Genomic DNA, 26,284 nt, shown 5'->3' with positions numbered 1-26,284 from the left:
ATGATATTGGTGTTAAGGTTAACGTGTTTCTTTGTCATAAGATTTCCACGCATTGTCGAAACATTTAGTACTAGGTGGGGTGAAAAGTAACCTCCTTGACCGCCAGAATGCGCTGCTACTGCAAAAAGGTTATGGTGCCTTGTAGTCCGTTCATATCTAGGCAGACATGCCAAATTTCAGTGCGATACTGTCTTTAGTTTTGTTTTGACAGCTGATTGTTGTTGACGTGTTTTGGAGCATGTTGAGTATGGATAAAAACAATTTTCGTTCTCTCATAAAACATTATTTTTTGAGAGGGACAACGGCGAAGGAAACAAAAGAAAAGTTGGATAAATATTATGGGGTTAATGCTCCATCAGATTACACCGTCAACTATTGGTTTCGAGAGTTTCGTGGTGGCCGCAACTCCACTACCGATCAAGGCCACAGCGGCAGGCCCTCCGATGCGGTTACTGAGAGCAATGTCAAATATGCATGCAATGGTGTTGGCTGACCGGAAAGTGAAGGTGCGCGAGCTAGTAGATACCGCAAGCAAAGATTAGTACTGAGCAGGGGTTGAAACAGTTGACGTTTTTTACTACACTCGCTTCGTTGTCGTGCGCGACAGTCTGTTTGTATTCGAACACTCATGCTCTACCGTCGCCTCTCTCACACAACACGAGCGGTAGAATAACATTCGAGCTAAAAGAAAATGATCAAAATAGCTATCATATGACATGTGTGATTTCGTTGTAATTCCTCAATTTGGTGTAAATCAAACCATTTCTGATCAGAAATATTATTACTAGGACATCATTGCTTGCTATTTTTAGAATTCACACAAGCACACCATCAGCAGCTCTTATTATGAGAAAAACTAAAATACATACATTCGTGACGGTCTTCGGCGACAGTGTCGTATGACAGAGCCTGTCATATGACATTTTAGTTTGGTACTGTACTATGATAGCTTGTTTTGCAAGTGTCGGAGGCAAAGGCAGTCAATTATCACAGAAAATGTGTCGACTACCGTGACCGCTTACAAGACTGGTACTGAGCGCACACGCCATATTTTGGGCAAGATTCTGCATATGAAAAAGTTATCCTGCCGCTGGGTGCCGCGCAATAAGCTCACTAATGACCAAAAACACGAACGCGAGAGCACTTCGAAAGAGTGTTTGGATTTCCTGATGCGGAATCGGGCGGACTTTTGGCGTCGATTGGTAACTGTTGATGAAACCTGGATCCACTATTACACCCTAGAGAACAGAATGAGTGTCCGTCAATGGACTGAAGCCGGCACGAGTGTTCAAGCGGCCGAGGGAGGCTCGATAGGTCGGAAAGGTTATGGCGTTGATTTGTCATTGTCATTGACAGACTTTCACACAATATTGACAAAATTGTTTTTCACATAGTCACTGATAGACTTGATCATCAAAAAAACCTTTTTCAAAATCTCATTCCTTGATTCACCTGGTAACCTGTTGAATTCTGGTGTAGGCTATATCACGTAATAAAGGCTGTAGTGTGAACGGGGTATAGCAGTCAACTTCCGTCAGTTGTGAGTCACAATAACTTACGACTACGATACACATCATTCTCATGAGAAGTGATCATCCCTACTTTCAGAAGAAAGAAACATTTATTTGCGTCGCGAAGAACGCCGTCAGCTTACCGTACACTACCGCCGGAAGACGACCTGCTGATTGAAAACTGAGTTTCAAAAATCAAAACCGGAAGCAATGACCGACCGACGGACGTGAGCGATCTCAATTTGCGCCGCTGTCCACACTCGGTCCACTTCAAATTCCAACTAAACAGACTGTGAAAGCAGCCAACGGGTGGAAGCCCCCGAAAAACCTGTTACAATTCCTTTAGCTTTAGAGCTAATTAAGTATTTGGTACTTTCCATCATCGAATCCAACAGATGTCGCCTCATTAGTGGTGAATAAACCAGTTTTGCAGGTTGGAGGTTTTCTATAAATATTGCTTCTTTTGTTGAACAATTTTTTTTTTTCGATATTATAAAATTAATTACTTTTTTCCTTGAAAAGTGAATTCCGCCTTACATTCTCAACTGATGATGTTCGAAGGCGACTCGCCATCTGGTGGTGAGTGCAGTCAGAAGCAGTGCGAAGCAGCACCCAATAGCGTCGGATCTATCATCGACAGCACACCGAGTGGGCATTAGGTTGGTTCATTGTTTATCGTTGGTACATACACTCTACAATATTTGGGTACTTAAGAAGTGGCATAAATATTCGTTGTCTACATTGAATATGAAACCAATCTTTCATACATTTTGGTGCAGTGCAACTATGCGACTACATTTGCAAAAATCGCCATCCCTCGGCAGTCGTTTTGTTTATTAATGGAATGAGCTGTCACTTTTTGAGGTTAGTGTCAATTTCATCAAAATAGTTCAACTTTAATTTTAAAATTGTTATGGGTGCGAAGTTTCTAAGCAGCATAAGTAAACTACACTGACGTGACATTCAATGAACTCAATTCAATCTATTCAAATCAATTTTATTGCAAAATCTTAACTTGAACCGAACGGATTTTCATTCAAACAAATCCGACCAGTCTATTGGCTGTGACGCGACCGGGGGCTAATGGGGTTTGTTGTATCTTTCATTCGCTCTATCACGTTCCAACCCGAACGTTTTCCATAAACTACTTTCACAACAACAACAGCTGTAAACAGAGTTGAAAATATCCATCAACAGCCACCGCAGTATGTGACGGACGGTATGAAAACCACGCGGGCCGAATCTATCTACCACAACCATCATCAGCTGATGGGAAAAGAAGGAGGGAGGTTTCCTTTGATTGCTTCACAAACACAGCCCGTTTTTCGATGCGATGTGAAGCAGTTCCCTTTTCGTGGATGGGCCCCCCAGTTATGAGCGGAAAGAGCACAGCAAGCGCACGGTCTTTTTTCTCCATTACTGGCAGCTAATTTGGAGAAAGTCATCTGGTGCTTTCCGATGGTCGGCTTGACGCGTCGTCGTTGGCATGGAGTCCCGTTGTCGTCGGCGTGCCACTCGGGCAAGTCAGTGGGTCGTGAATTGGATGAGTCATCCGCGCTGGCGAGAAGAGAGTTGGTGTTGGTGGAGATCTTCTGCAACCCCAAATGCAACTCGGAAGCATGGTGTGGGTTAATGATAGTTTTATTACACTGTAATCTAGTTTACAATTTATTCATAATTCAATGGTACGGGTTTAAGATGTACTCTGAACTCATAGCTTTATGACCTGCTGTAAGAGGTAGATTAACTGTTGATTGAAACTACTTGGCGACCACCTACCAGTGTTGCAAAACATCACATCGCAATCGTCGCTTGGTGCATTCTATCAGGCTGGTGAAAAGAGATTAAGGTGAATCACTGTGACATCTTTATTCTCGGAACGACTTCGAAACCTGAAGGGTACAAATATTAGCTTCCACGACACGTGTAACATTCAAATTGTTACTCCACGTTTGCTGCACTGCAGCATACATGAAGTAGCAATTTCAAATGAGATGGGGCACTGATTTTCGAGATTTGTGTAATTGAAACTTCGAAGTGGAAGCGCATGTATAGCCTACCTAGCGGCCATTTGTGGACTATACAAGGACTCTACCTTAAGAGTAATTGGTGAATGTTACTTTCGATTTTTTTTTTTTTTTTTTTTCTTTATTTACAAGGCTTTCAGCCATTGGCTGGTTCGCCTACTTTCGATGATAATGGTGAGTCTCAATAATCTGATTAGTTCTGACACTCACAGCATTCAATAAGATGCCACCATAGTTTTCTATAGGAATTCCAGACGTTCCCGATGGAAATTCGAAACCTTTCGAACTTAGATTCCAGACACGACTTATACCAATTTTGTTTTATTCAGTTCTAGTCTGCATCGCTAGTAACACTTGAATTTCCTATGTCCCAGTGGAGATTTTGGGCGTTGGAAGACTCAACTCAGACTACAGACTAACGAGCTTCAGTTAAGTAGAGGCGCCACAATAACTTAAATGACATAAACACTTTTAAAATAACAGCTTTACAGTCACAGCTATAGTTAAGGTTTAATACTTGTTTATCAAATTTAAAGTCATATACTCTAAATTATTAGCAAAATCAAGAAATTGTTTCATTGAAGTGAGGAAAGTTCTTTTCATTCTAGATACTAGACCAAACAAAATTAATTAAAAAAAAAAACAAGTGCACTTGAACAAATTTGGGTGACTCTTAAATTGTCTAATTTACGAATTAGCATTGGTGTACTATATTTATCAACTGATCGAAAAAATTGACCAAGTCATTATAAACAAACACATTGAATCCAAAAGAGCCATTTTCTTTAACATAAGAGAACAAGATCACGCACTTTTGTTTGGAGACACCAGTCTGGCTTAGTATGGAATTCTACTACATCCGGCTTACTGTAGATGTAATGAAATCGGATATTCCTGTTGCATGTGCAGCATCACTTAATAGCTTCAGTTTAAATGGTTTGAAACAAATCAACGGATTTTTAAATATGAATGGACGGCTGCTCAACCTAGTTCTGGTCATGGATTCATTGATAATAAATTACAAGCTACTCGAAAACATCGAACCACTAGCTCCCATCGACACTGATCATCCCGCCCTTTCAGTGGAGGTTGAAGGACCAAGTTCACCAGTTTTGAACAGTTTCCAAATGATCCAAAGCTGAATTACAATAAAGCTGATTATGAAATATTGAACGAAGTTTTTCAAAACACGGATTGGACGTTTTTCGAATTAACAGCGAAGCAGTTAGTCATTTCTCACGTATTGTTAACACTGCCTAAGCGGAACATGTTTCTATACGCACACAACTTTTGAGGAAACCCTAAGCAGTTTTGGCCTTTTGCGAATTCTAAACGTAAAGAAAATGAGCTACCTGTAGAAATGATTCTGCGCCATGATATCGCTAGACCCGCTTCTGGAAAGTGCGAGCTATTCGCTACTTACTTCAAGAGTGCATTCAATAATCATATCGCTTCTATTGAGCAAGCTGCAGCTGCTTGCAGGGATATACTGAAGATAATTTCATAAAGTAAAGGGCGAACACGAAATTATTGCGACACCGAAAATGTCATGCCAATTTTCTTATAATGTTTAGAATCAAACCAAAACTTTAGGGTAGTTTTATACATATATTTACTTCAAAAATCAAAAGAAAAGTTAATCGATGGAGCCTTGAGTGTAAAATTGAACGCATTTTCGCTTGATGCCCTTCATCAAAGTCTTTACAGTGTCATCCGGTACCAGTTTCTCAGTTTTTTTCCATTTTCTTAACATGTCCTTCTCGTCTTTGACTGTCTTCTTGCTCTTCCGAAGTTCCCGCTTCATTATTGCCCAGTACTGCTCCACCGGGCGCAGCTCCGGACAGTTTGGCGGATTCATGTCCTTTGGAACAAAATGGACAGAATTGGCCTCATATCACTCTAGGACACTTTTAGAATAGTGGCATGATGCTAAATCTGGCCAAAATAGCGGAGCTTCATCGTGCTGCTGCAAGAACGGCAAAAGGCGCTTCTCGAGGCACTCAGATTTGTAGATCTCGCCATTTACTGTGCCCTTTGTCACGAAAGGCTCACTCCTCAGTCCGCAAGAGCAGATGGCCTGCCAAATGAGATATTTGGAGGCGAACTTCGACATTTTCTTCTTCTTAAATTTGTCGTCCACATCGAACTTGCTCTTGCCGGTGAAAAACTCCAACCCCAGAATTTGCTTGAAATCGGCTTTTATATACGTTTCGTCGTCCATCACACAGCAGCCATATTTTTTCAGCATCTTCTCGTAGAGCTTCCGTGCCCGAGTTTTAGCCGTCGATTGTTGCCGCTCATCGCGGTTTGGGAAGTTCTGTACCTTGTATGTATGTAGTCCAGCTCTCTTCTTTGCATTCTGGACGTAGCTCTGCGACATGCCGATCTTTTTAGCCAAATCACGGTTTGAGACGTTGGGATTTGTTTTAATCATCCGCTTCACCTTTCCCTCCGTCTTTTTGTTCTCCGGTCCCGGTTTTCTTCCAGCTGCTTTGCCGTGGTCCAACGTCAACCGCTCCTGGAACCGCTTCAACACTCTGGAGACGGTTGAATGGTGAATGTTCAACATTTTTCCCAAATGCCGGTGCGACAGGTCAGGAAATTCCAGGTGTTTGGAAAGAATTTGTTCTCTCAACTCGCGTTGGTTCACCTCCATTTTCGTTGAATCGAAAAACACGACTTCGAGTTTGACAGCATGTACACAATACACATCAATGAGAAAGTGTGCAAAATTTGGTTGATTTTTACCCAATGGTAAAAAAGTTATGCCCTGTTGAATGTGTCGCAATAATTTCGTGTTCGCCCTTTATGTGGGAGAAAACAAATTCAGAGCATAAGTCCTTGGGATTTTTTTGAAAATACTAAAAGGAGGATTACAATTTAATCTGAGAATAACTCCAGGACATCTTCCAAGGAATTCGGAAAATAAATTCAGGAGAGTTTGTCGAACAAATTATGAGAAATTTAAGGAATTTGTGAGGAGAAATGCCAAAGAATTCTTAGGAGACTTTCAACGTGAGTAGAATTCCAAGGGAAGGAGTGAGATTCAAAAGGAAATCTGAAATGAATTCAATGAATATTCTGAGTCTCATTATGGAGAATTTCAAGGTAATTCCGAGGAAAACTAAAAGAAAATTGAATTCGGAGGATAGCTTTATCGAAATTTCCATTGAATCTGAGGTCTTCAGAACTTCCCATATTTTTCCTGAAGTTAATGAAACTGTCTTGAAGTTCTTTTATAATTTGAGAAACTAGCCTGATGCTCACAATACTACTCATCAAAGTCTTAAACTTCCCTGAACTTTATTGGAGTTTCTAAATTTTCCTTAATTTTTCTAACGATCATGAATCTTCTCTAAAGGTTTAACGATTCGCTGAAGTTCTCTAAACTTCTTTAAACTTAATGTGACTTCTCTAATGTTAAAGGAACTGCTTTGAGGTTCTCTTATCTTTTCTGAAATGCTCAAAACTGCTCTAACGTTTTTGCAGTTTGCATGAACCTTGTTGTACTGCGCTGAATTTAATTGAACCGTCCTAAACCTAATGTTTCTGAAGACCACTGTCCTTCTGTGAATTTTTCGAAGTTTTTCTAAATTTCTGGAACTTTTGTGCTCCTGTTATTTTCATGGAATTAGAACGAAATAATTAATATAGTTTTATGATTTTCACTGTATTTCTCATGATTTTTCTGAAGTTCATGAAACTTCCCTTAAATTATCGACACTAATTTAAAACTTCTTCAATAGTCTAGACTTTTCTGGTGTTATTAAAACTACCTAAACGATTATTGAATTTCTTTAAAGTTCTCTAGACAGCCCTGAATTGATCAGTATATTTTAAAAACCCGCAACTTTACTGAAATTAATTGATTTGCCTTGAAGTTTCGACAATTTTTCTTAAGTATTCTAACCATAAAAAATGCTCATTTATTTTCCCTGAACTTATCTATGCTTGAAGTTCTCTAAATTTGCTAAATAATCCGGCAAATTTTCTGATATATACAAAATGGCTCTAATATTGGGCCCATCGCTAAAAATCTGCTATTTATCAATTTTATCTAGATGAATGCGTCATTGGGACGGTACTAATGGATATTTTTGGTCGCTATTGAAAATTTAGTCGGTTACTGAATTTATGTATGGGCCCAAATTAGGGACATTTAGGCCGACATTACATCTATTTTCCCGATATAGTGTATGCGCAGAATAAAATGCTATATTTTACGAAGCCCCCCCTCTTATCTGAGGGGCTACCCCCTATGAACATCTCCTTATACCTCCACATGCCAAATTTGGTTCCATTTGCTTGATAAGTTCTCGAGTTATGCAGAAATTTCTGATTTCATTTGTATGACCCCCCCCCCCCCTTTCAGAGGATGAGGGGTATCGAACCATCATAAGAACCTTTCCCGGCCCCAAAAACCTTGCATACCAATTTTCACGCAAATATATATTCAAAATTCCCTGACGTTTCTTGGAATACCCCATAAGTCGCCGTACCCTTGTAAGTCGCTGCAAATTTGCTTAAGTTAATGGGATTATCCTGAAGCTATCTGATCGTCCTCGAAATACTCGGAACTTCGCTGAATATCATAAAACTATCTAAATTCTAAGTTCTTGAATTTCTTCAAGATATTTATCGCAGCTTGCTAAAAGTTTTCGCATTTTTTTTTAAATTACTGGAGCTGGAACTGGGGTTGATATTCTCTAATCAACTTATCTAAATTTTCGTATTTTTTTAAAATTCTTGAAATCTCTATGATATAACACCCTTAAAATACTCTCACGTTGTCCGGATGTTCTTATAATTTTTATCACGTTCCAAAAATTCTATCGGAGCTTTGCTGAAGTTTCCGGAACTTCTTTAAGGTTTCTACAATTTCCTTAAAATTATTTGAACTACCCTTCGATTCTCTGATCTGTCTTGATGTTCTCGAAGCTTCCCTAAAGCTCTCAATTATATTGAAGATAAATTTCCCTGAAATTCTTTGGGCTTCTGTGAAGTTTCTGAGCTATTTCTGAAGTTTTCATAAATACTTTGATGGTCCCAGTACTTCCCTGAAATTCTCGGAACATCTTAAGGGTTCTCAATTTTTATAAATTTACGATTATAGATATTTAAACTGCTCCAAAAAGTCTGAACTAAAGTCATGGGAACTGCTCTTAAGATCTGGAATTCCACAAAGATCTCTAGATCTAGCTTTTCTGAGGTGCTTAGAACTTCTTAAAAATTCGCGCAATACCCCACCCCTCAAGGTTTCTATATTTCTCAATTTCGCTTAACACCTGTGATGTGCTCTGAAATTCTAGGAACTTCATTTTCGGATGCTAAAAGAACTGATTTGAGGTTCTTAAATTTCAGTGTGTTAACTTCCCGTATGTTCCCGCAGTTTGTTTATGGAGCTTCACTGAAATTTTCAGCATTTCTTTTCATTCCTCAGAACTTCTTCAAAGTTCCTACAATTGTTGTGAAGATAATGGGACTGCAATGAAGATCTCTAATCTTTAATAAAGTTAATTACGAACTTGAAATAAATCATTTAATGTTTTCCTTCGAAAATTTCCAACTTGTACAATGGATGTAAAATCAATGGATTTGAATATGAAGTTGTTTCTTTAAAACTGATTGTCATGTCTTAAAAACGTTTTGGTTAATTACTATCTTCCAGAAAAAGCATATTTTGAGCGCTTTTTGAAAATAGCTTTCTTATCATAAACCTGGAATTGATTCGTTAAAGTTCTGGAAAAACCTTGGAAACTCATAAAAATGAGTAGACACCCTGTAGATAGAGAGAGAGAGACGATTAAACGCCACAAAGCAAAGAATGATCAATTTTGAAATAAATTCACGCTAAAAAAAGTTGAAAATAGTGACTCGTCAAAAAAAGTGACTTTGGTGACTTGACCTTAAATAAGGAGACTTTTTAGTGACTGGCTTGAAAAAAGTCGCTACCAGCCCTGTATTTCATATAAAAAAAAATCTAGTTCAAGGAATCGATAGTTTGTATTACTTACTTCGATTCACCGGATTTTTTTTCAATGTCTTGTTTGAATCCTTGGAACTATGTACAGGATTTTTTTAGAATTGTCTCACAAATTTCCTTAGAATCAACTAAAAATTTACTCAGAGTTCATCTTAGATATTCCCTTATAATGTGCTTCATAATACTTTAGAAATTCTCTAAGGAACACTTTTTGATTTACAATGCTGGACAATGCATACCATTGATACTTCGCGTATCTGCAGGTATAAAATAGACTCCACTAGCGGTCCTTAGCCTCTTGTCCAGTAACTCCTCCCCCCCCCCCCCCCCCGCGGTGCCGGCTGGTGTACGAGTAACCATAGGGAAGATCGGGTAACCAACCCCGGTGGGATCTTGGTCGTATGCCGGAGAGTGCAGTCTTCGAGCGTCTGTTCACCATGGAGGTGCGCTCAAAACGGCGTCTGTTCTCCTTGTTAGAAGCGGCTGATCAACGTCCTGGTGCCAGCGTGGGACTCTAAACAGTGCTGTGCACGATGGTTCCCCGGCGAAAAAATGGGGGTTGGTGCAGGGCCTACAAGCCAGTCGTAAAAAAACAAAAGTACAGGAAGTAAGCAATGTAAATACGGACCGGAACAATCGGCATAGACCCAAGCAACGGAAATGGACTAACGATTGGAAACACGGAACATGGAACTGCAAGTTTCTCAATTTCTTGGGAAGTACCCGCATTCCTTCCGATTTATTGAGGGTCCGCAAGTTCGACATTGTAGCACTGCAGAAGGTTTGCTGGAAGGGATCTTCGATACATACGAATAGGGATGGTCAAACCATCTACCAGAGCTGCGACAATACACATGAGCTGGGTACAGCTATCATCGTGATGGGCGAAATGCAGAAGCGCGTGATTGGGTGGTGGCCAATCGATAGGTCCAATAAGGTCGGCCAGGAGGAGGAATTCAGACCGGTTATAGGAAAGTTCAGCGCTAACCAGCTAACGAACGCCAGCGGCCTTAGACTCATCGATTTCGCCGCCTCTAAGAACATGGCCGTACGTAGTACCTACTTCCAGCATAGCCTCCCATATCGGTACACCTGGAGATCACCGCAGCAGACAGAATCGCAAATCGACCACGTTTTGATCGACGGAAGGCATTTCTCGTACATTATCGATGTCAGGACCTATCGCGGTGCAAATATCGATTCGGACCACTACCTTCTAATGGTCAAGGTGCGCCAAAAACTTTCCGTTGCCAACAACATTCGGTACCGACACCCGCCACGGTACAATCTGGAGCGACTGAAGCTGCCCGAAGTCGCAACTGAGTACGTGCAATGCCTCGACGCAGCGTTGCCGGATGAGGGAGAGCTCACCAAAGCTCCTCTTAAGGACTGCCGGATCAATGTGAAAGCAGCCATTAAAAGCGCTGCTGAAGGCGCCGATTAGTTCGACGAAGAGTGTCAGACGGTTTTGGACGAGAAGAACACAGCGCGGGCGGCGATGCTGCAGCAAGAAACCCGTCATAATGTGGAGCGATATGAACAGAAGCGAAGACAGCAATCCCATCTTTTCCGGGATAAGAAGCGCCACCTGGAAGAGCTGGAGTGCGAAGAAATGGAGCAGCTGTATCGTTCTCAAGAAACACGCAAGTTCTACAAAAAACTCAACGCATCCCGCCAAGGCTTAGTGCCGCGAACCGAAATGAACAAAGCAGCTGGGAAAGATGGTATCGGAGCGGAACTTATGAAAATGGGCCCGGATAAGTTGGCCACTTGTCTGCATCTGCACCGACTGATAGTCAGGATCAGGGATACAGAACAGCTACCGGAGGAGTGGAAAGGGAGTAATATGCCCAGTATATAAAAAAAGGCGACACACTAGAATGTGAGAACTATCGAGCGACCACAATTCTTAACGCGGCCTACAAAGTGCTTTCCCAGATCATCTTTCGCCGTTTATGGCCGCTAGCAAGCAGATTTGTGGGAAGTTATCAAGCCGGTTTTGTGGACGGGCGATCGACAGGACCAAATCTTTACGTTGCGGCAGATCCTCCAAAAGTGTCGTGAATATCAAGTCCCTACGCACCACCTATTCATCGATTTCAAGGCCGCTTATGATACTATTGACCGTGAAGAGCTATGGAAGATTATGGACGAGAACGGTTTTCCCGGGAAGCTGACCAGACTGTTCAGGGGCTACGATGAATGGTGTACAGTGCTGCGTGAAGATATCGGGTGCGTTATCGGACTCGTTTGAAACTCGAAAAGGACTTCGACAAGGCTTTTGGTCTTTCCTGCCTCATGTTCAACATTGCGGTAGAAGGTGTTATGAAACGTGCGGGCTTTAACATGCGGGGCACGATCTTCAATAAGTTCAGCCAGTTCATCTGCTTCGCTGACGACGTGGCCATTGTCGGAAGAACGTTTCAGGCCGTGGCGGAGCAGTACACCAGGCTGAAACGTGAAGCAGAGAAGTTTGGATTAAAGGTGAATACGTCGAAGACAAAGTATCTGTTAGCTACATGAACCGAGCGGAATAGGACTCGCATAGGCAGAAGCGTGACAAGCGACGGAGATGAGGTGGTGAATGAATTTGTGTACCTCGGATCATTGGTGACGTCGGATAACAACTGCAGCAGAGAAATTCGTCGGCGTGTTATTGCCGGAAGTCGTGGTGCTTACTACGGACTCCACAAGACCCTGAGGTCGGGTAAACTTCACCTCCGTACTAAATGTACCATGTATAAGACACTGATAAGACTGGTGTTCTTTACGGGCACGAGACGTGGGCGATGCTCGAGGAAGACCTGGAAGCACAGGGTGTTTTCGAACGACGAGTGCTTAGGACCATCTTTGGCGGGGTATGTGAGAACGGTGTATGGAGGCGAAGGATGAACCACGAGCTGGCGCAGCTCTATGGCGAACCCTGTATCCAGAAAGTTGCGATTTTTTATTTTGCAGTTGATTTATGATTCTCCCTTTGAGTCCATTGAACATTTCTTAATAACAGTCCAGAAGTTCACTGCAAAACACTCGAAAAAAATAATCATGACATTCATTTTTAGATTCTCTTCGAAGATTACAGATTTTTTTTCTACGAATTCACTGAATTTTACTTCCATAGTTCTATTTCAAATTCGCTTGAGTTTTCTTTAAAATTCCCCTTAAATCATAAACCTTCTCTGAAGTTCTCTAAACTTCGCAGAGAACTTCTGAGAGGACTAGAGATCATATGAAAAGATGTGGAGCATGGAGAGGTTCCACGAACTACAGATAGGTTCAACAAACTTTTAAGATCTCAAACGTTCTTAAGAGAGGATCTGCAAACTGCAGACTTTTAAGATGTTCGGACAGCTTAGGAGAAGGTCAACGAGCTCCGGACAAGTACCTACATTTTAATTGTTGTTCAGGGAATAGATAGTTCGTGGAAGTTCTGAGATGTTTTAAAGTTTTTAGAGATTTGGAGGTTTCGAACACTCAAATACGTTCTGAGAACTATTGAAACATTTTTAATATGGATTTTCGGGAGATTTTATGAGAGCTTTTAATGATTTCAATAGCTTGTGTGGGCGAGTAACAAAATTGGTGGTTGAAGTCATTGTTTACTAAAGCACTTCTGACAACATGCAAATTTAAATTGAAACTCAGTTGATTTCAGACTAGGTCAATCAGTAGCTATTCAACATTAATGGATAGTAAATTGCGAAATGAAATTTTTGTAATATTTATTTATTTATCTCAATTAGCTATGCAGACCCAGAGTACGAAATTCGGCAATTTTATTGTCGTCACACAAGACCTACGTACGTCATCGCATTTTTAGAGCATTTGCGCATCATTACGTATGTGCCAAAGATGCACATTGACCGTCCGTCATGCTGTCATGTTGGGAAGGGAAATAGGACTAACAAAGCTAACAAATAAAAAAAACTTTCCGTAAATGAGAAAATAATGCTGCTCTAACGGGATTCCTTATCAACAACGATCGAAAGCTCGCTGCTGGAGAGCAATCTCTCTGTTTAGAAATGTTAAAAAAGCACACAACTAAGGCAGTCCACTCTGTTCCATGAATGTTACCTAGTCGAAAACCTGTTTCTCGCGTTCCTATGTATCTATTTTTCTTTGTTTAATCTCCCCCTTGCAGAGCTCTGCACTGGCATGGCACCAGTGCCACCAACCAATATTCCAGAACAGCAACTCCATTTTTTCTAACCTCTCTCTCTCTCTCTCCAACTTCCACCGTCTAACGAATCGCTGTTTAATGTGATTTTTGCCGGATAGATTCAGTGGAATAAGAAGTAGGCACCATAGCTGACTATCAGTGATAACTTTCGATAAACTTTGACACTTACCTTTGGGAGTCCTCAGCGGATTCAGACTCGCTTCCGGTCGATTCTGCCAGCCTCCAGTGCCACTACTATGGTGTTCCATTCCAATGCGGCTAGCTTCCTCAGGTGGAAGAAGTGGCAGCAATCTCGAACTTTAGATACTAAATCCTGTTAGATTGAAAAGGGGAAAGCTTGTTTCAGATTGATTTCCGTCTGTATCACACGTCTTCTCCTTTCTCTGGCCGAGATCACTATCTTCTTCTTCTTTTGAGATTATTATTCTTCACCGTACGAAATCAATATCACGAATCAATATGAAATTATGATTTTTCTCTCAAGCATTGATGTGAAGATGGGTTCATTACCGATGCTGCTTCTTCTCTACTCGAGCACTTCCGGATCCTGAATTCCAAAAGACTCACACGGACGGAGGATTCCCGAACCCGTTTCTTCGCGGTGCTGTAATGCTCTTTTTGTTCCTACACACTGCTGCCACGAAAAACTCAAAGCACACGGTGACGGAAGGGCGGATGGGAGAGCGGCTGCAGCCAGCAGGAAGGGAAAAAGATGTCTCCCCTCGTTTCGAAAATGGATGATTGGGAAAGTAATATTCAACGCCAGCAGAATGTAGGATGTTCACTGCACCGAATTTGGCCACTTTAAACTACGGAATTGAATGATACTCGACACTAACCTGCTGGGGAAACGATCAGCGGAACGATCCGTATAACCCGAACTGCAATCAGACGCAAATAATCGAAACTAAAAAGTTGTACAAATTTCGCAGCGAAATTTTCTACTGCGATTCTACGCTACGAACGAACGACCGATGAGAAACACACAACACGCACGGTTCCGCGACGACAAAATCGTTCGGACTACTTTTGCATAGGGGAGGCAGGTTTATTCCGACATCGAAAACGCACGCAATGACAGTGCGAGCTGTCAAAGTGGAAAACGGTTCGGCATTCGACCTGACGGACGGTACCGAATCCATTTCGATTTCGAAGGGGAAGGAATGGTGAAGCCGAATGTTGATAAAACACTGAAACAAAATCCATTGGCAATACTTTATTGCTGGTTCAATTTGGGTTCTTTAAGGGTATTGAGGTTAATGCATATTCGTAATCTGCATTAAAAATGGAACCCGAACCCAAAATTTCATCAATTTTGGTACACTGGAACTATTTAAAATAAGTACTATTACATTTGCAAAAATCACCTTATTAGCGCCCCTCGGTGTCACTTTGTATGGGAGCAAGCTGTCAGTTCGTCAGTTTAGTGTCAAATAGTGAAGTTATTATTTTACTTTAAATCTTGATTTAAAAATCGAGATGAAAGTGTGTGGGTTTGAAAAAAATATCGCTGTGCTCAGAAAACGAATCTCTTTCAGATGATATATAAAAACCGATATATTTTTCAAAAATAAAGAACCCAATTAAATACCCTCACCCTCGCTCTCACCAATAGATTTTTGCAGAAAACCAAATCATTTAATTTTACTATTATTTCTATCAAAATTACTATGCATTTTGAGTATGCATAGTAGTTTTGCCAGAATCATAGTAAATTTATTTAAATTCATAGGGGGTCGTCCATTAATTATGTCACACATTTAGGAGGGAGGGGGTTTTAAAAACTGTGACGACCCTAATAAACGGGTACCATACTCTAACGATATCATAGATGGTACGACGATCCCACATAAAGTTGGGATGATATCTCGAATTGGTGGTTAGGCGCTTCTTATGGTTATTGTTTATGCGGGGAGCCATACAAAAACATTAAGGTCCATACAAAAAAAAGACAAAGGGGGGAGGGGGGCTTGAAAATGGGCCAAATTTGCGTGACATGATTAATGGACCATCCCTAGTCAACTATATTGAATTCATATACACACAAAATAATCGTTAATAAATTAAAAAAAAAACCATTGGTAAAATTAAAAGTTAGCGTTTGTTTCTTTTTGGTAGAAAGTAATTAGTATTCAAAACTAAAGTCCCCTAACTGTCAATTTAAATGTAGCTCTCTTTCAACTTTTAAAAGTTAAAACTTTCAAATCGAATTGTAGAACTTTCAAACTGAAAACCTATAGTTTGTAACTTGACGTATAACAAATTTTAATACAAATGATAAGCATTTTAATCGCAATAACATTCGTTTTTATCTTAAATGAGAATTATTTTTAAATCAATTACCTTTTTTTAAAGAAATACCCAGGGAAATGCCTTACATTCTTATTTATTTTTAATAATAATTATATTTTCCATTTCAAAGAAGCAGAAGTGACGCTCCCGATGCTTTTACAGTATAATTCGTATTATTTTACAGATTGTTGATCAAAGCTGGAATAATTAGCTCCTGACGGACTCGGTCTGGAATCGAAATTTCATTGAAAATTTCCGTAACTTACCATCAATTCCGGCACTTGAAATGTTTCTTTTGCTCGAGAGCATCACCATTGCCTCCATGTTATTATATAGTTTAAGTTTCATCTAAGATTGCTTTCCTCCGTTGGCTGCTTAGACGATTACCTGCAATCCGATAAAAATGAATAAGCGATGGCGTACCACTTTTTTGGAACCGATTCCTGTTCGAAAGAGATACCGACGGAAGAGTAATGTGGAAACGTAGAAGATACAATAATATGGTTTATTTATCACGCTTTCAAATTTGGCGGCAAACGAAGGTCAAGTGATGCCAAAATCGCAATGACGAGGAAGTTTTGAAAGATCTGCGACTTTTATTTAAAAAAATTCATCTTATGAAATTACAAGTTGAAATTGAAAGAAATACCTTTAATCCAAAAACAATATTTTCATTTTGAATATTTTCGTTGTTAAAACAAAAAAAATTAAGAAACTTTTAAATTGAAGTTTCATTATTTTTATAGGAACAATTTTCGTTCTTTGTGTGTAGTAGATTTAACAGTAATAAGCATGGTTATATTGATAATAAAATAGTATTCTCAACTACACAGAAAAAAAGTTGTTGAATATTACATCCAAACTGCTGCAAGCAGGTCAATTCATCGGTTGTGTAATATAACGTTGTACAATGTACATCGATTTTGCGAACAAAATTACATCCATTGATGTAATATTGTATCTGATTTTTGCTATTACATCATTATTTCATACATCAGCTTGAATTACATTGATCGATATTAAATTTTTATTTGCTGTGTATGGTGCTAGCAACAATCAATACGAAACTAACGATTATTAATTGGCTCACTACTTGACTAGCCTCCCTAATAAAAATGTTATGGTTAATTTGCTTAACGACGTGTTCAAGGTATCATCCAAACCATTTGTGGAATAGTTCAATGATTTGGATTATCGTTCGTTTATGGTAATTTTTTATTAGGGCTATTGGTCCCAAGCAAAAGATTAACGTACCCTTTTCTAGTAGAAATTCTAGTACTACGCAATGTTTGTTTTGATTCGCTATGAATAAGTTTTACATCACGGAACCAAATTTTCTTCATTTAAGTTAAAAATATATATGTTTATTAAATAAAAATATGAATAGTTCAAAGTAAATTAAAAACATGTTTTCAACAAAAATATGTATGTTTAAATTAAATTCAAAAGCATGTTTATTTCAACAATACATAATCTGGGTAATCAATTTTTAGCGTGTCCTTTTTTCCTTCTTGTTTACATTCGGCAAACTTAACCGAAAACGGCCTGCAAGCGGCGAAACCAAAGTAGAGGGTCCGGAAACCAACGCAAGCAAGTGCTCCAAGCTCGACAAAACCGGTGGAACATCACAATATTAACGTCAATCCGTCGTTTCTGATACTGATCCCCATATCATCCTCACCCCCCACCCGACGTCGAAAGAAAAGCAGATCATCCCCGAACACTAAACTTAGAAAGAGGCCGGTATGAGGACCAGCGTCAGAAACGAAAAATGACGCTAATATCACAAAGTTTCACCGGTTTTACTGAACTGGATCTGATCGGACACCCACCCCGACGGCCCCCCGGATCCAAACATCCACAGACTTTCCATAATAGCAGAAATTTCTATTTATTTGCTATCAATTTTATTTTGATTTATTCAGCATTCAAATGCCAAATAATTTCAAAATATGTTTGTTTATTTTAAACATGAAAAGCATGTTTAAAATAAACATATTAATTTTTGATCGCATATAGTTTTCAAATAAATCAAAAATATTCACGTTTATTTTCAACACGAATATTTTTAAAATAAACGTAACATTATTTTTGTTTTAAACATTATTATCAATGAATTCAAACATAGAATACGTTTGAAATCAACCTAGTTTATGTTTGTGGCCAGAACAAACTGAGTTTACGTTTAAATTTACCTCAAATATTTTTGTTTCGACGGTAAATTTTTCTGCGTGGCAGATAAAATGAAGGGTTAGTGGATTTTCCTATGTTTCGAGGAGTGAATCGATTAGCTTGAGACCGAAGAGAGTACCAGAGCTGAGCCAAAAAGTTGAGCACGTTATTTCGGGACCTCCTGGTCTTAGCACAAACGAAGTGACAGACGACTAACTGGCGAAGAAATCAAATAAAATAATGTGGTTCACTGTAATAGAATTTTCTTAGAAGCTTCTGCCATCATCCACCATATGGGATAGTATTTTTGTTTTGGTTTTGCACAAAGTTGATTTTGTGTACAATGATTCTTTGACAGTGTGCAAAGAGTGCGTATCATTTTGTCATTTTTTTATGCATTTCAGTTTTGAGTAGAGTGAAAGAGATAGAACCAAAACATTCTACTACATTTGGTTAAAATGCTAGTTCAATCCAGTAGTAGTGGTGTTGCCATGTGGTACACTGAAAAATTGCAATAGCAGGTTAGTCACCAAAGTTTTTGAGCCGCTCCGTCTGTCACTTCGTTTGTGGTCTTAGGCTGTGTTCCATTTGGTGAATTTTCACTTAAATTTTAATTTTAATTTTAAATTTAATTTAAATAAATTAAGATGTTTGAAAATCCCTCTGTAGTTGATCTTCCTATTTTCGAGAAGGTGTTTATGAAAAATTGATTCCTGGTCTGTAAGAAATAAGTCTGGTACAATAGCAGGTTTATTTGAAAATTTTCCATTTGTCAAATATAAGTGAAAATTCACCAGCCTAAAAAGGGGAAATTTTTTCTAAGATTATTATTTTTTTATTTTCCAGCGAGAGTATCCTCAATCATAACAAAATGTTGCACAATCGGAAGGATTTATGTTTTGGGTCGGAATCGGCCTGCTTACGTATTAACCCAACAAACATTGGAAGCGGACTAAGAGCTTATTCAGACAAAAATATGCTTCTTCAGTTAAAAAATAGCTTATTCAGCCCTTAATAAGCACAAATTGTTTGTTGGGAACCCTATGGCAATAGGATACGGACTGAAAACAAATTGTATAAACAAGGATGATTGCAGAATCCAGCTCCAATTGCAGCAATGATGTACGGTGAAAACGACAACCCGGTACAGAACGAGCCCGCCATCCTGCAGATACAACTGTAACCGTAGCAGTTTCTCCAGCAGAACCACTCCATTCTATGGACTGAACGATCTCGGATCTGGCATTCGATTGACTGTGGCTGGTGGCATCAGTAGACCTTGTATTAGCAACATGAAGAAGGATGCTGCTAACAAAATTATGAAGGTAACTACACCAGAGGTAACGGAGCCCTCGACGAAGCCAGTCTAAATCGCGGTATTTATAGACGCGATCGGAACCGCCAACAGGGGATACGTAAAATTCCGGCAAAACCAAGGAAGGATGAAAGTTATGACGGAACAACAAGCAAATACAAAGAGAAGGTAGTAATCAAACATTGGCAACCGGTATCTAGATCCTGGACCAGGATTTGCATGCTGCTGGAAATTAATTCATGGACGATGAGGATAAACAGATTAAAAGTAAAAAGTTGAGAGCCATAGAAAGAAGAAGAGCTCGTTTAACCATCGATGAGAACTTGTCAATATTAACAACTGCAGGGTTGCCAAACTCATGGGATACTGAGATCGACAACTTGATTGCCACACTTCGGCACACTCGGCCCAACGCTTGCCTCAGCTTTCGGCACAGATAAAGTTCTCGGTACAGATTGAGGTGTGCAGAGTTGAATACCCCTTGGTCCTGCCCGGGTTTTTTTTTTAGTCAGAGGAGAGCAGTGACGGGCAAGCGTCTAGAATAATTTTATAAAAAAGAAGCTTCTTTTTGTAAGCTCATTTTAGACGCTTGCCCGTCACTCCTCTCATCTGACTAAAAAAAACACGGAGAGGACAATAAAACGGCTAACTGAAAGCAAAGCCCCTGTCAACATAAGTTGCCGACTGGCCAATAGACCTTTTTGACGTTTAATCGTCTTTCTCTATCTAGCACACAGAGATGAATGGATGGTTTGTTTTCCCACTAATCTGTTTCCTTCTTGCTCGCACTCCTTGAATTTAAATGGTTCATTAGTGTGCGCCGATTAAACGTCAAAAAGCTCTATAGAGATTGCTAAAGTATGATTTTGTCAGTGATTTGTTTTCATCGGGAAAATTTTCCGCTATGAAATTTTTTTTCCCGATGAAAACATTTTGCGTAAACGTATACGTGACGTAGTGTGCGTACGATAAACGTCAGCAATCTTTAATGTTGGTGGTGGTTTACATTTGGCTGCGGTAAGTTGGAATTTTTAAAATTTTCAAATAGTCACTTTCAGTTAGCGAAGGTTTAGTGTACTTTGAAATGCTTTAATTCAGTACTTCTGCTTGCATTTTAACTCCGATGCACCGATCCTGGGTATTGTGTGCCCCCGATGAAATCTGTACCTACACCTATAAAGTACCATTGGAATTTGATCGAGTTGACGTGAAATTCGTGAAACTCACGGAAGGGCCATTTCTTTCATAATCAGAATCAACCTAGTCGAATTTTTATATTGTTTCTAAAACAATAATTTAATAGATCTCATAAGTTTAAGCTGTTGCATATTACAAAATTGCAAGGAATCACCTGTTGTTTCGATTCCGCAAACAAACGGGCTGGTGGTCGAATACGATCGATCGAGATGTTACAGTAGATGTAGCGGATTTCGGTGAACTGCAGCACTTCACTCTCCACTGGGTGATAAGGGTGATACTAACTTGTTCTTTGCTGCTGCACTAACGACGAGCTAAACACTGTTGCTAGTTTAAATGATATTCTTTTCCCATTTATTTTAAAATCGTTCTCTTGATTTCCATCGAGCGGAAGATTGCCGTCGAAAAAAATCTCCCGCCTCACTCGCTCGCTCTTATCCATGTAGGTTATCGTTTTTTTAGGTAATGGTATTTTACAAACTTAGTTTAGAAGTTGATCGGCTTGCCGAAGCTGGCAGCCGTGTGGGCCTCTCGTAGCGCTTCCGCACACGTTGGATGGGCATGGCAGACACGGGCAACATCCTCTGCCGACGCACCGTACTCCATGGCGAGAACAGACTCGTTGATCAGCTCTCCAGCGGCCTGCGAAAAATAAAGGGGCATTAAAATCACACCTTTCTCAATATAGGAAGGCTTCCAATACTCACAGGTCCAATGATGTGCACGCCGAGCACGCGATCAGTTTGCTTATCGGCCAGCACCTTAACGAAGCCATCGGTTTCGTTGTTGGTCTTGGCGCGGGAGTTGGCCATGAAGGGGAATTTACCGACGTTGTAGGCGACACCTTCGTTCTTCAGTTCCTCCTCGTTCTTACCGACCCATGCAACTTCCGGGTGAGTGTACACCACACTTGGAACGCAGTTATAATCGATGTGGACATGTCCTCCCTGCATACCTTCCACGCACACGATTCCCTCGTCCTCGGCCTTGTGGGCCAACATGGGACCGTGGATGCAATCTCCGATAGCGTAGATGCTGGGCACAATAGTCTGGAAAACGCTGTTTACTGGGACACGGCCTCGGTCATCCTTGACGATGCTAACATTCTCCAGACCGAGACCTTCGGTGTATGGGCGACGTCCAACGGAAACCAGCAGGACATCGAATTCCAGATCCTGCTTGCTACCATCCTTGACGTTCTCAACGCTTACGGTGACTCCGCCGCCTGTTTTGGAGGCAGTCATCACCTTCGTGCCCAGCAAGAACTTGAAGCCCTGCTTAACGAGTATCTTCTGGAAAGACTTGGAAACTTCCAGATCGATACCGGCTCCGCCGATAGTGGGCAAAAATTCGATAGCCGTAACTTCGGATCCCAAACGACTCCACACTGATCCCAACTCCAAACCGATGACACCAGCTCCGATCAGACCCAATCGCTTGGGGACTTCCTTCAGCTTCAATGCTCCCGTCGACGAAACAATCGTCTCCTCATCGATTTCGATACCCGGGAACGGGGTGACCTCCGAACCGGTGGCAATCATGATGTGCTTCGCGTTGACAACCTCTTCGCTGCCGTCAGCCTTCTTGGCAACGACCGTGTTCGGTCCGGTGATGGTGCCGAATCCGTTGATGTGGGTAATCTGGTTCTTCTTGAACAGCTGAGCGATACCTCCGGTCAGCGATTTGACGGCTTTGTTCTTCTGGTCCATCAGGACGCCCAAGTCCAAGCGGACGTTGTCGACAAGGATGCCACGGGAGTTCAGGTCGCCCGAGTGGGCCATGTGGTAGTAGTGCGAGTTGTTCAGCAGGGCCTTCGATGGGATGCAACCGACGTTCAGGCAGGTACCGCCGAGGGTGTCGTTCTTCTCGATGCAGACGGTCTGGAGATAGATGGGGAAACAAGTGAGATGAAAATGTGTGCGCACAAAAGCTCTGTGTAACTCCAGTTTTTTTTATGATAATTGAGTAATATTTCCGTGAGAGAAAAAGAGATAGCAGTACCATTTTACTCAGTCACTGAATTAGATTGAACGGTAGCACGGTAAGATCCGATTAAGTGTTATACTGTTCTACAAAGTAGTGAATCTTAGTCTGAACAAGTTTCTAGAGTTTTTTAAGTCAACGCAAAAACACAACACAACACACCGACGCTAGTAATTTAATTTAAAATTTTCCAAAACTCTTTAAATCGCTCAGAACTTCCACGAACTTGTCAGGAGTTCACTGAACACTACGGGAAGTTGATTGCGATTGTCTGAAGCTCGTTGGACACCTACCGCACCTACCATGCTCCATGAACCCCTCCGAAGTCTTTTGAACAGCTCTGGTCTGTTAGTAAAGCTTATGATCCATGAAGTATCCTGAACCCATCTTTAGTAAATCAAACAATTCAAAAGTTTTCCAAGCTTCACCGCTTCTTTATTCTGATCATCTCAGAAGTTCTATGTGATGTTAAGATAATTTCTGAACGGTTTCGATATTTTCTCGACCTTCCATACAATATACAATTCAAGGCATTGGTTTGCAAAGAAAACTCTCAATTAATAACTGTGGAGCTGTATCTATAGCACTAAGTTGCGAGCTGGTAAAACACTCACAACAGAAAACTAGAAAGCCTAAAGAAGCAGAAGACCTAAAAGTTTTAAGAATTGAATAGAACTTCATGAAAATTAAAGAAATTTTTTAGAAGTGCAGCAAATTTAGCAGAAGTTCAGCATTCTTTATGGAAGCTCAGCGAATTGTGTGGAAATGCAGCGCAATTCATAGAACTTCCTAAATGTTGTAAAGATTGAAAACGAAAAAGTCCGGACGGATTAAAAACGCTACCATTAAGGCATTTCTTAAGTATTTTTTTTTAATTTCACTGAATCAAGCTAAGAGTGTATAGAATTACAGTAGGCATAGGCATTGGTTGTCAGGAGAGATTCATTTGTTTACAGCATGGCTTCACCGGAGCACCGGAGTTTTCGATCAAATTTCTGGGCAGGAATACCTCGGTTGACCGGAAGAGTTCCCCGGGAGAATTTAAAATAAAAAGAAGTCGAAATTCTCCAAAAAAGTTGCTTGTCTGGCAAGCAATCTGCAGTTGTGGGCTGAAAAGCGAAATTTTCGTTACTTCTGGGAATGAACCAGCAAATTTACCAGGAGGAGTGCCTACGGAAGAGACTACAGCCTTTTCTGGAGCAACATGAGGTAGATTGCTATTCTAGCCGGACTTGGCAAGCTGCCACGACTCAAATTCCACCAGAAAGTGTTACAGCGCAAATGGCGTCACAGTTGTTCCGAATGTTGAGAAGGGTGAGGACATTACCACTTGCGGAACGCTGGAATACTACGACAAGGTTTACGATCGTGTCAACGTCAAGAACGAGAAACCGTTGCAGCGTGTGGACAGAATCTTCCATACCGTTACGACCACCGACGACCCGATCATCCGCCAGTTGTCGAAAACGCACGGAAACGTTTACGCTACGGATGCCATCCTTGCTACGATTATGTGCTGTTCCAGGTCCAACTATTCGTGGGATATTGACCGAGCACGATATCTTAGCTAAGTGCAACCGTCGCAACAATAGCCAACAGAATGCCAGGGCAATCTTCGTCTGGCCCATTCCTAAGCTTCTTCAAACTATTCATCCGGATTTCTCTTCTATCTCTATCGCTCGCACTCTGTTTTAAGCATGTCGTTGCACTCTAATGCCCCCATAAACGGATCATACTACCCGAGACAAATGCATCGTTCGGGATTTTGTCCTACGTTTTGCTTCGTGTTTTTCCGTTACACGAATTTCGCTTTAATCTCGCATATGTTCGTTTTCTGTTTCTAGAGCTGTGCGTTTGTCCAGAAATCAGACATCATACACTGGACAATATTTTTACTATATTTTCGCTTTATTCACTACGTGAACTAATATTATGCATTGGTTCGTAATATTCTTGATTATGATAATCGGTCTATCGAAATATTTAAGTGAGCATTTCTCCTAGCCTTCATCCCATCTACTACATCCTTCCCCTTCTCTACTCTTTAATTTATTTTTCTTCGGTCAGGGAAATGTAGAACACGTTGTATAACTAAAGCAATATTTAATCATTCCAAACAGAACTGAAAAGATGATGTTCTAATCTTAGAACAAACAAATTTTGTATCAGTGCGTATAATGTTTTGAGCAGTTGCTCAATTTACTTCTTCAATCTGGTAAAATCAAACCAGCAGTCGTCTTCAACATTTTCTACAGTTAGTGTACCGGACTGGAATAATTGCTTGATTTATTGAAACTGAATCTCGAGTTTCGGTCGATGACTTTAAATTTTCAAATCCTTTCTGTTGGCACTTACAGAACAATTCTTAGATAAGCTAAATCGATCCAGATTTTTTTTTATGTTCTTTTATTTTAAGAATTGCAACTTAGTTTGTTGAACACCTCTGCCATCTAAACAAATACTTTTCAAAATTGCCATTCCAAAAATAAATAAATTGCACATCGATCTTTTTCATCACTGATTATCTTTTGCTATCTATGCCTAATAATTGTCAGCCATTAATGATTTAATATTCTCGTAACATTTCGGCATTAATAATATTCGATCAGTTAGGCATATATATTTATCTTTCATTGTTATACTATTAATTTTATATTATCATTAGTTATGTTTAATGCCCATCATCATCATTGGTTTAAATCATCGTAATTAATTACTATCACCATCGAATTTACAATTTTCTATCAAACATTTCGCTCTCTTATAATTTTCCGTAGTATTCATTTATCAACAAAATTATGCATTAGATAGTTTAAATATTATTTTAAATCGTTATGAGCCATCATCTAACATTGTTTGCATAAACATTTTTTTTTTTCTAATTATTAGAATAATATTAGATGATCATGATACCTTTATTTCGAAAAATCAGCATTAATTTTCCATTATCATTAATAATTTTTCATACTCGTTTTCCATTTCCTTTTCCATATTCATTTGAACATCGCAGTGAGCTATCATCTACTTTTCCTTTTCCCTTATTTGAATCATAACTATTTTCCATAATCTTTTTTTTTTTTTCAAGATTCGCCATGTTCCAAAATTATTAATAAGCTTTCTATTCCAACATAAACATCTACATTTCATTATCTATCAGTAGTTCAATTTTTCATGCTTATGATCAAATTTTCATATTTATTGTCATTTTCACTATGAATGATCGATATCATTTTTTTTTTCATAACCAGCAATTAAGTTTACCATCAATATTTTACATTATCAATAGTTTTCAATCTTCTTTTTCTTTAAATAGAATATTCCATATCATGTATACATTCATTGTCAACATCATTATTGCATCATCAATCAGTAAGCGACAATCATCTTTTTTTTTGTAGCTTTATTTTTTTTATATCGATCCAATTTAATTTTTTTTTCAATGATTTACCGTTGCCATCAAAACATTATTACTCATAATAGTTATGCGCGATCGATCGTTTTTCATTATTAAACTCTCCTTTTCCATAGTCATCGTTTGCCGTGATTAGCAATAAATTGCAATATAATCAGTCATCTCTATTTTACATCCTCTTATATTATTTCCAATATATATATTTTTGTTCA

At 39.7% G+C, this 26,284-nt stretch overlaps 2 protein-coding genes across 4 annotated transcripts in view; both read right to left on the bottom strand.

Annotated features, from left to right (window-relative positions):
- Positions 1–14,715, bottom strand: part of Paip1 (Poly(A) binding protein interacting protein 1) — a 31,128-nt gene extending 16,413 nt beyond the window's left edge. For 2 of the 3 annotated variants that reach the window (XM_065237424.1, XM_065237427.1), the window contains exons 1-2: positions 14,541–14,715; positions 13,871–14,014 (exon numbers count right to left, since the gene is read on the bottom strand). In XM_065237424.1, the coding sequence (XP_065093496.1) occupies positions 13,871–13,949 (79 nt within the window). In that variant the 5' untranslated portion in view covers positions 13,950–14,014; positions 14,541–14,715. Of the gene's footprint in view, positions 1–13,870; positions 14,015–14,211; positions 14,505–14,540 lie in introns of those variants that run through there. The other variant, XM_065237426.1, reaches the window with a different exon arrangement.
- A 6,032-nt stretch (positions 14,716–20,747) lies between these two features.
- LOC135714142 (dihydrolipoyl dehydrogenase, mitochondrial-like) lies at positions 20,748–22,558 on the bottom strand. The gene is made up of 2 exons (XM_065237431.1): positions 21,385–22,558; positions 20,748–21,319 (listed from the first exon to the last, which is right to left on the bottom strand). The coding sequence occupies exons 1-2, from the start codon at positions 22,456–22,458 to the stop codon at positions 21,164–21,166; spliced, it is 1,230 nt and encodes a 409-aa protein (XP_065093503.1). The 5' UTR covers positions 22,459–22,558; the 3' UTR covers positions 20,748–21,163.
- Between the last annotated feature and the right edge of the window lie 3,726 nt (positions 22,559–26,284).

Source organism: Ochlerotatus camptorhynchus, unplaced genomic scaffold (genome assembly GCF_037179485.1).
Source record: "Ochlerotatus camptorhynchus isolate MF236.1 unplaced genomic scaffold, CSIRO-AGI_Acam_v1.1 ptg000621l, whole genome shotgun sequence".
NCBI classification, from domain to species: Eukaryota; Metazoa; Arthropoda; class Insecta; order Diptera; family Culicidae; genus Ochlerotatus; species Ochlerotatus camptorhynchus.
Note: the sequence above shows the minus strand (reverse complement) of the source record. Positions and strands in the feature narration are given on the sequence as shown.

Excerpts from the sequence above, each read along its gene's own strand:
- LOC135714142 (XM_065237431.1), bottom strand. The coding sequence starts at position 22,458 with ATGGCCCACTCGGGCGACCTGAACTCCCGTGGCATCCTTGTCGACAAC. Across the intron at positions 21,320-21,384 it reads GCGTGCACATCATTGGACCT|GCCGCTGGAGAGCTGATCAA; the intron begins GTGAGTATTGGA and ends TATTTTTCGCAG.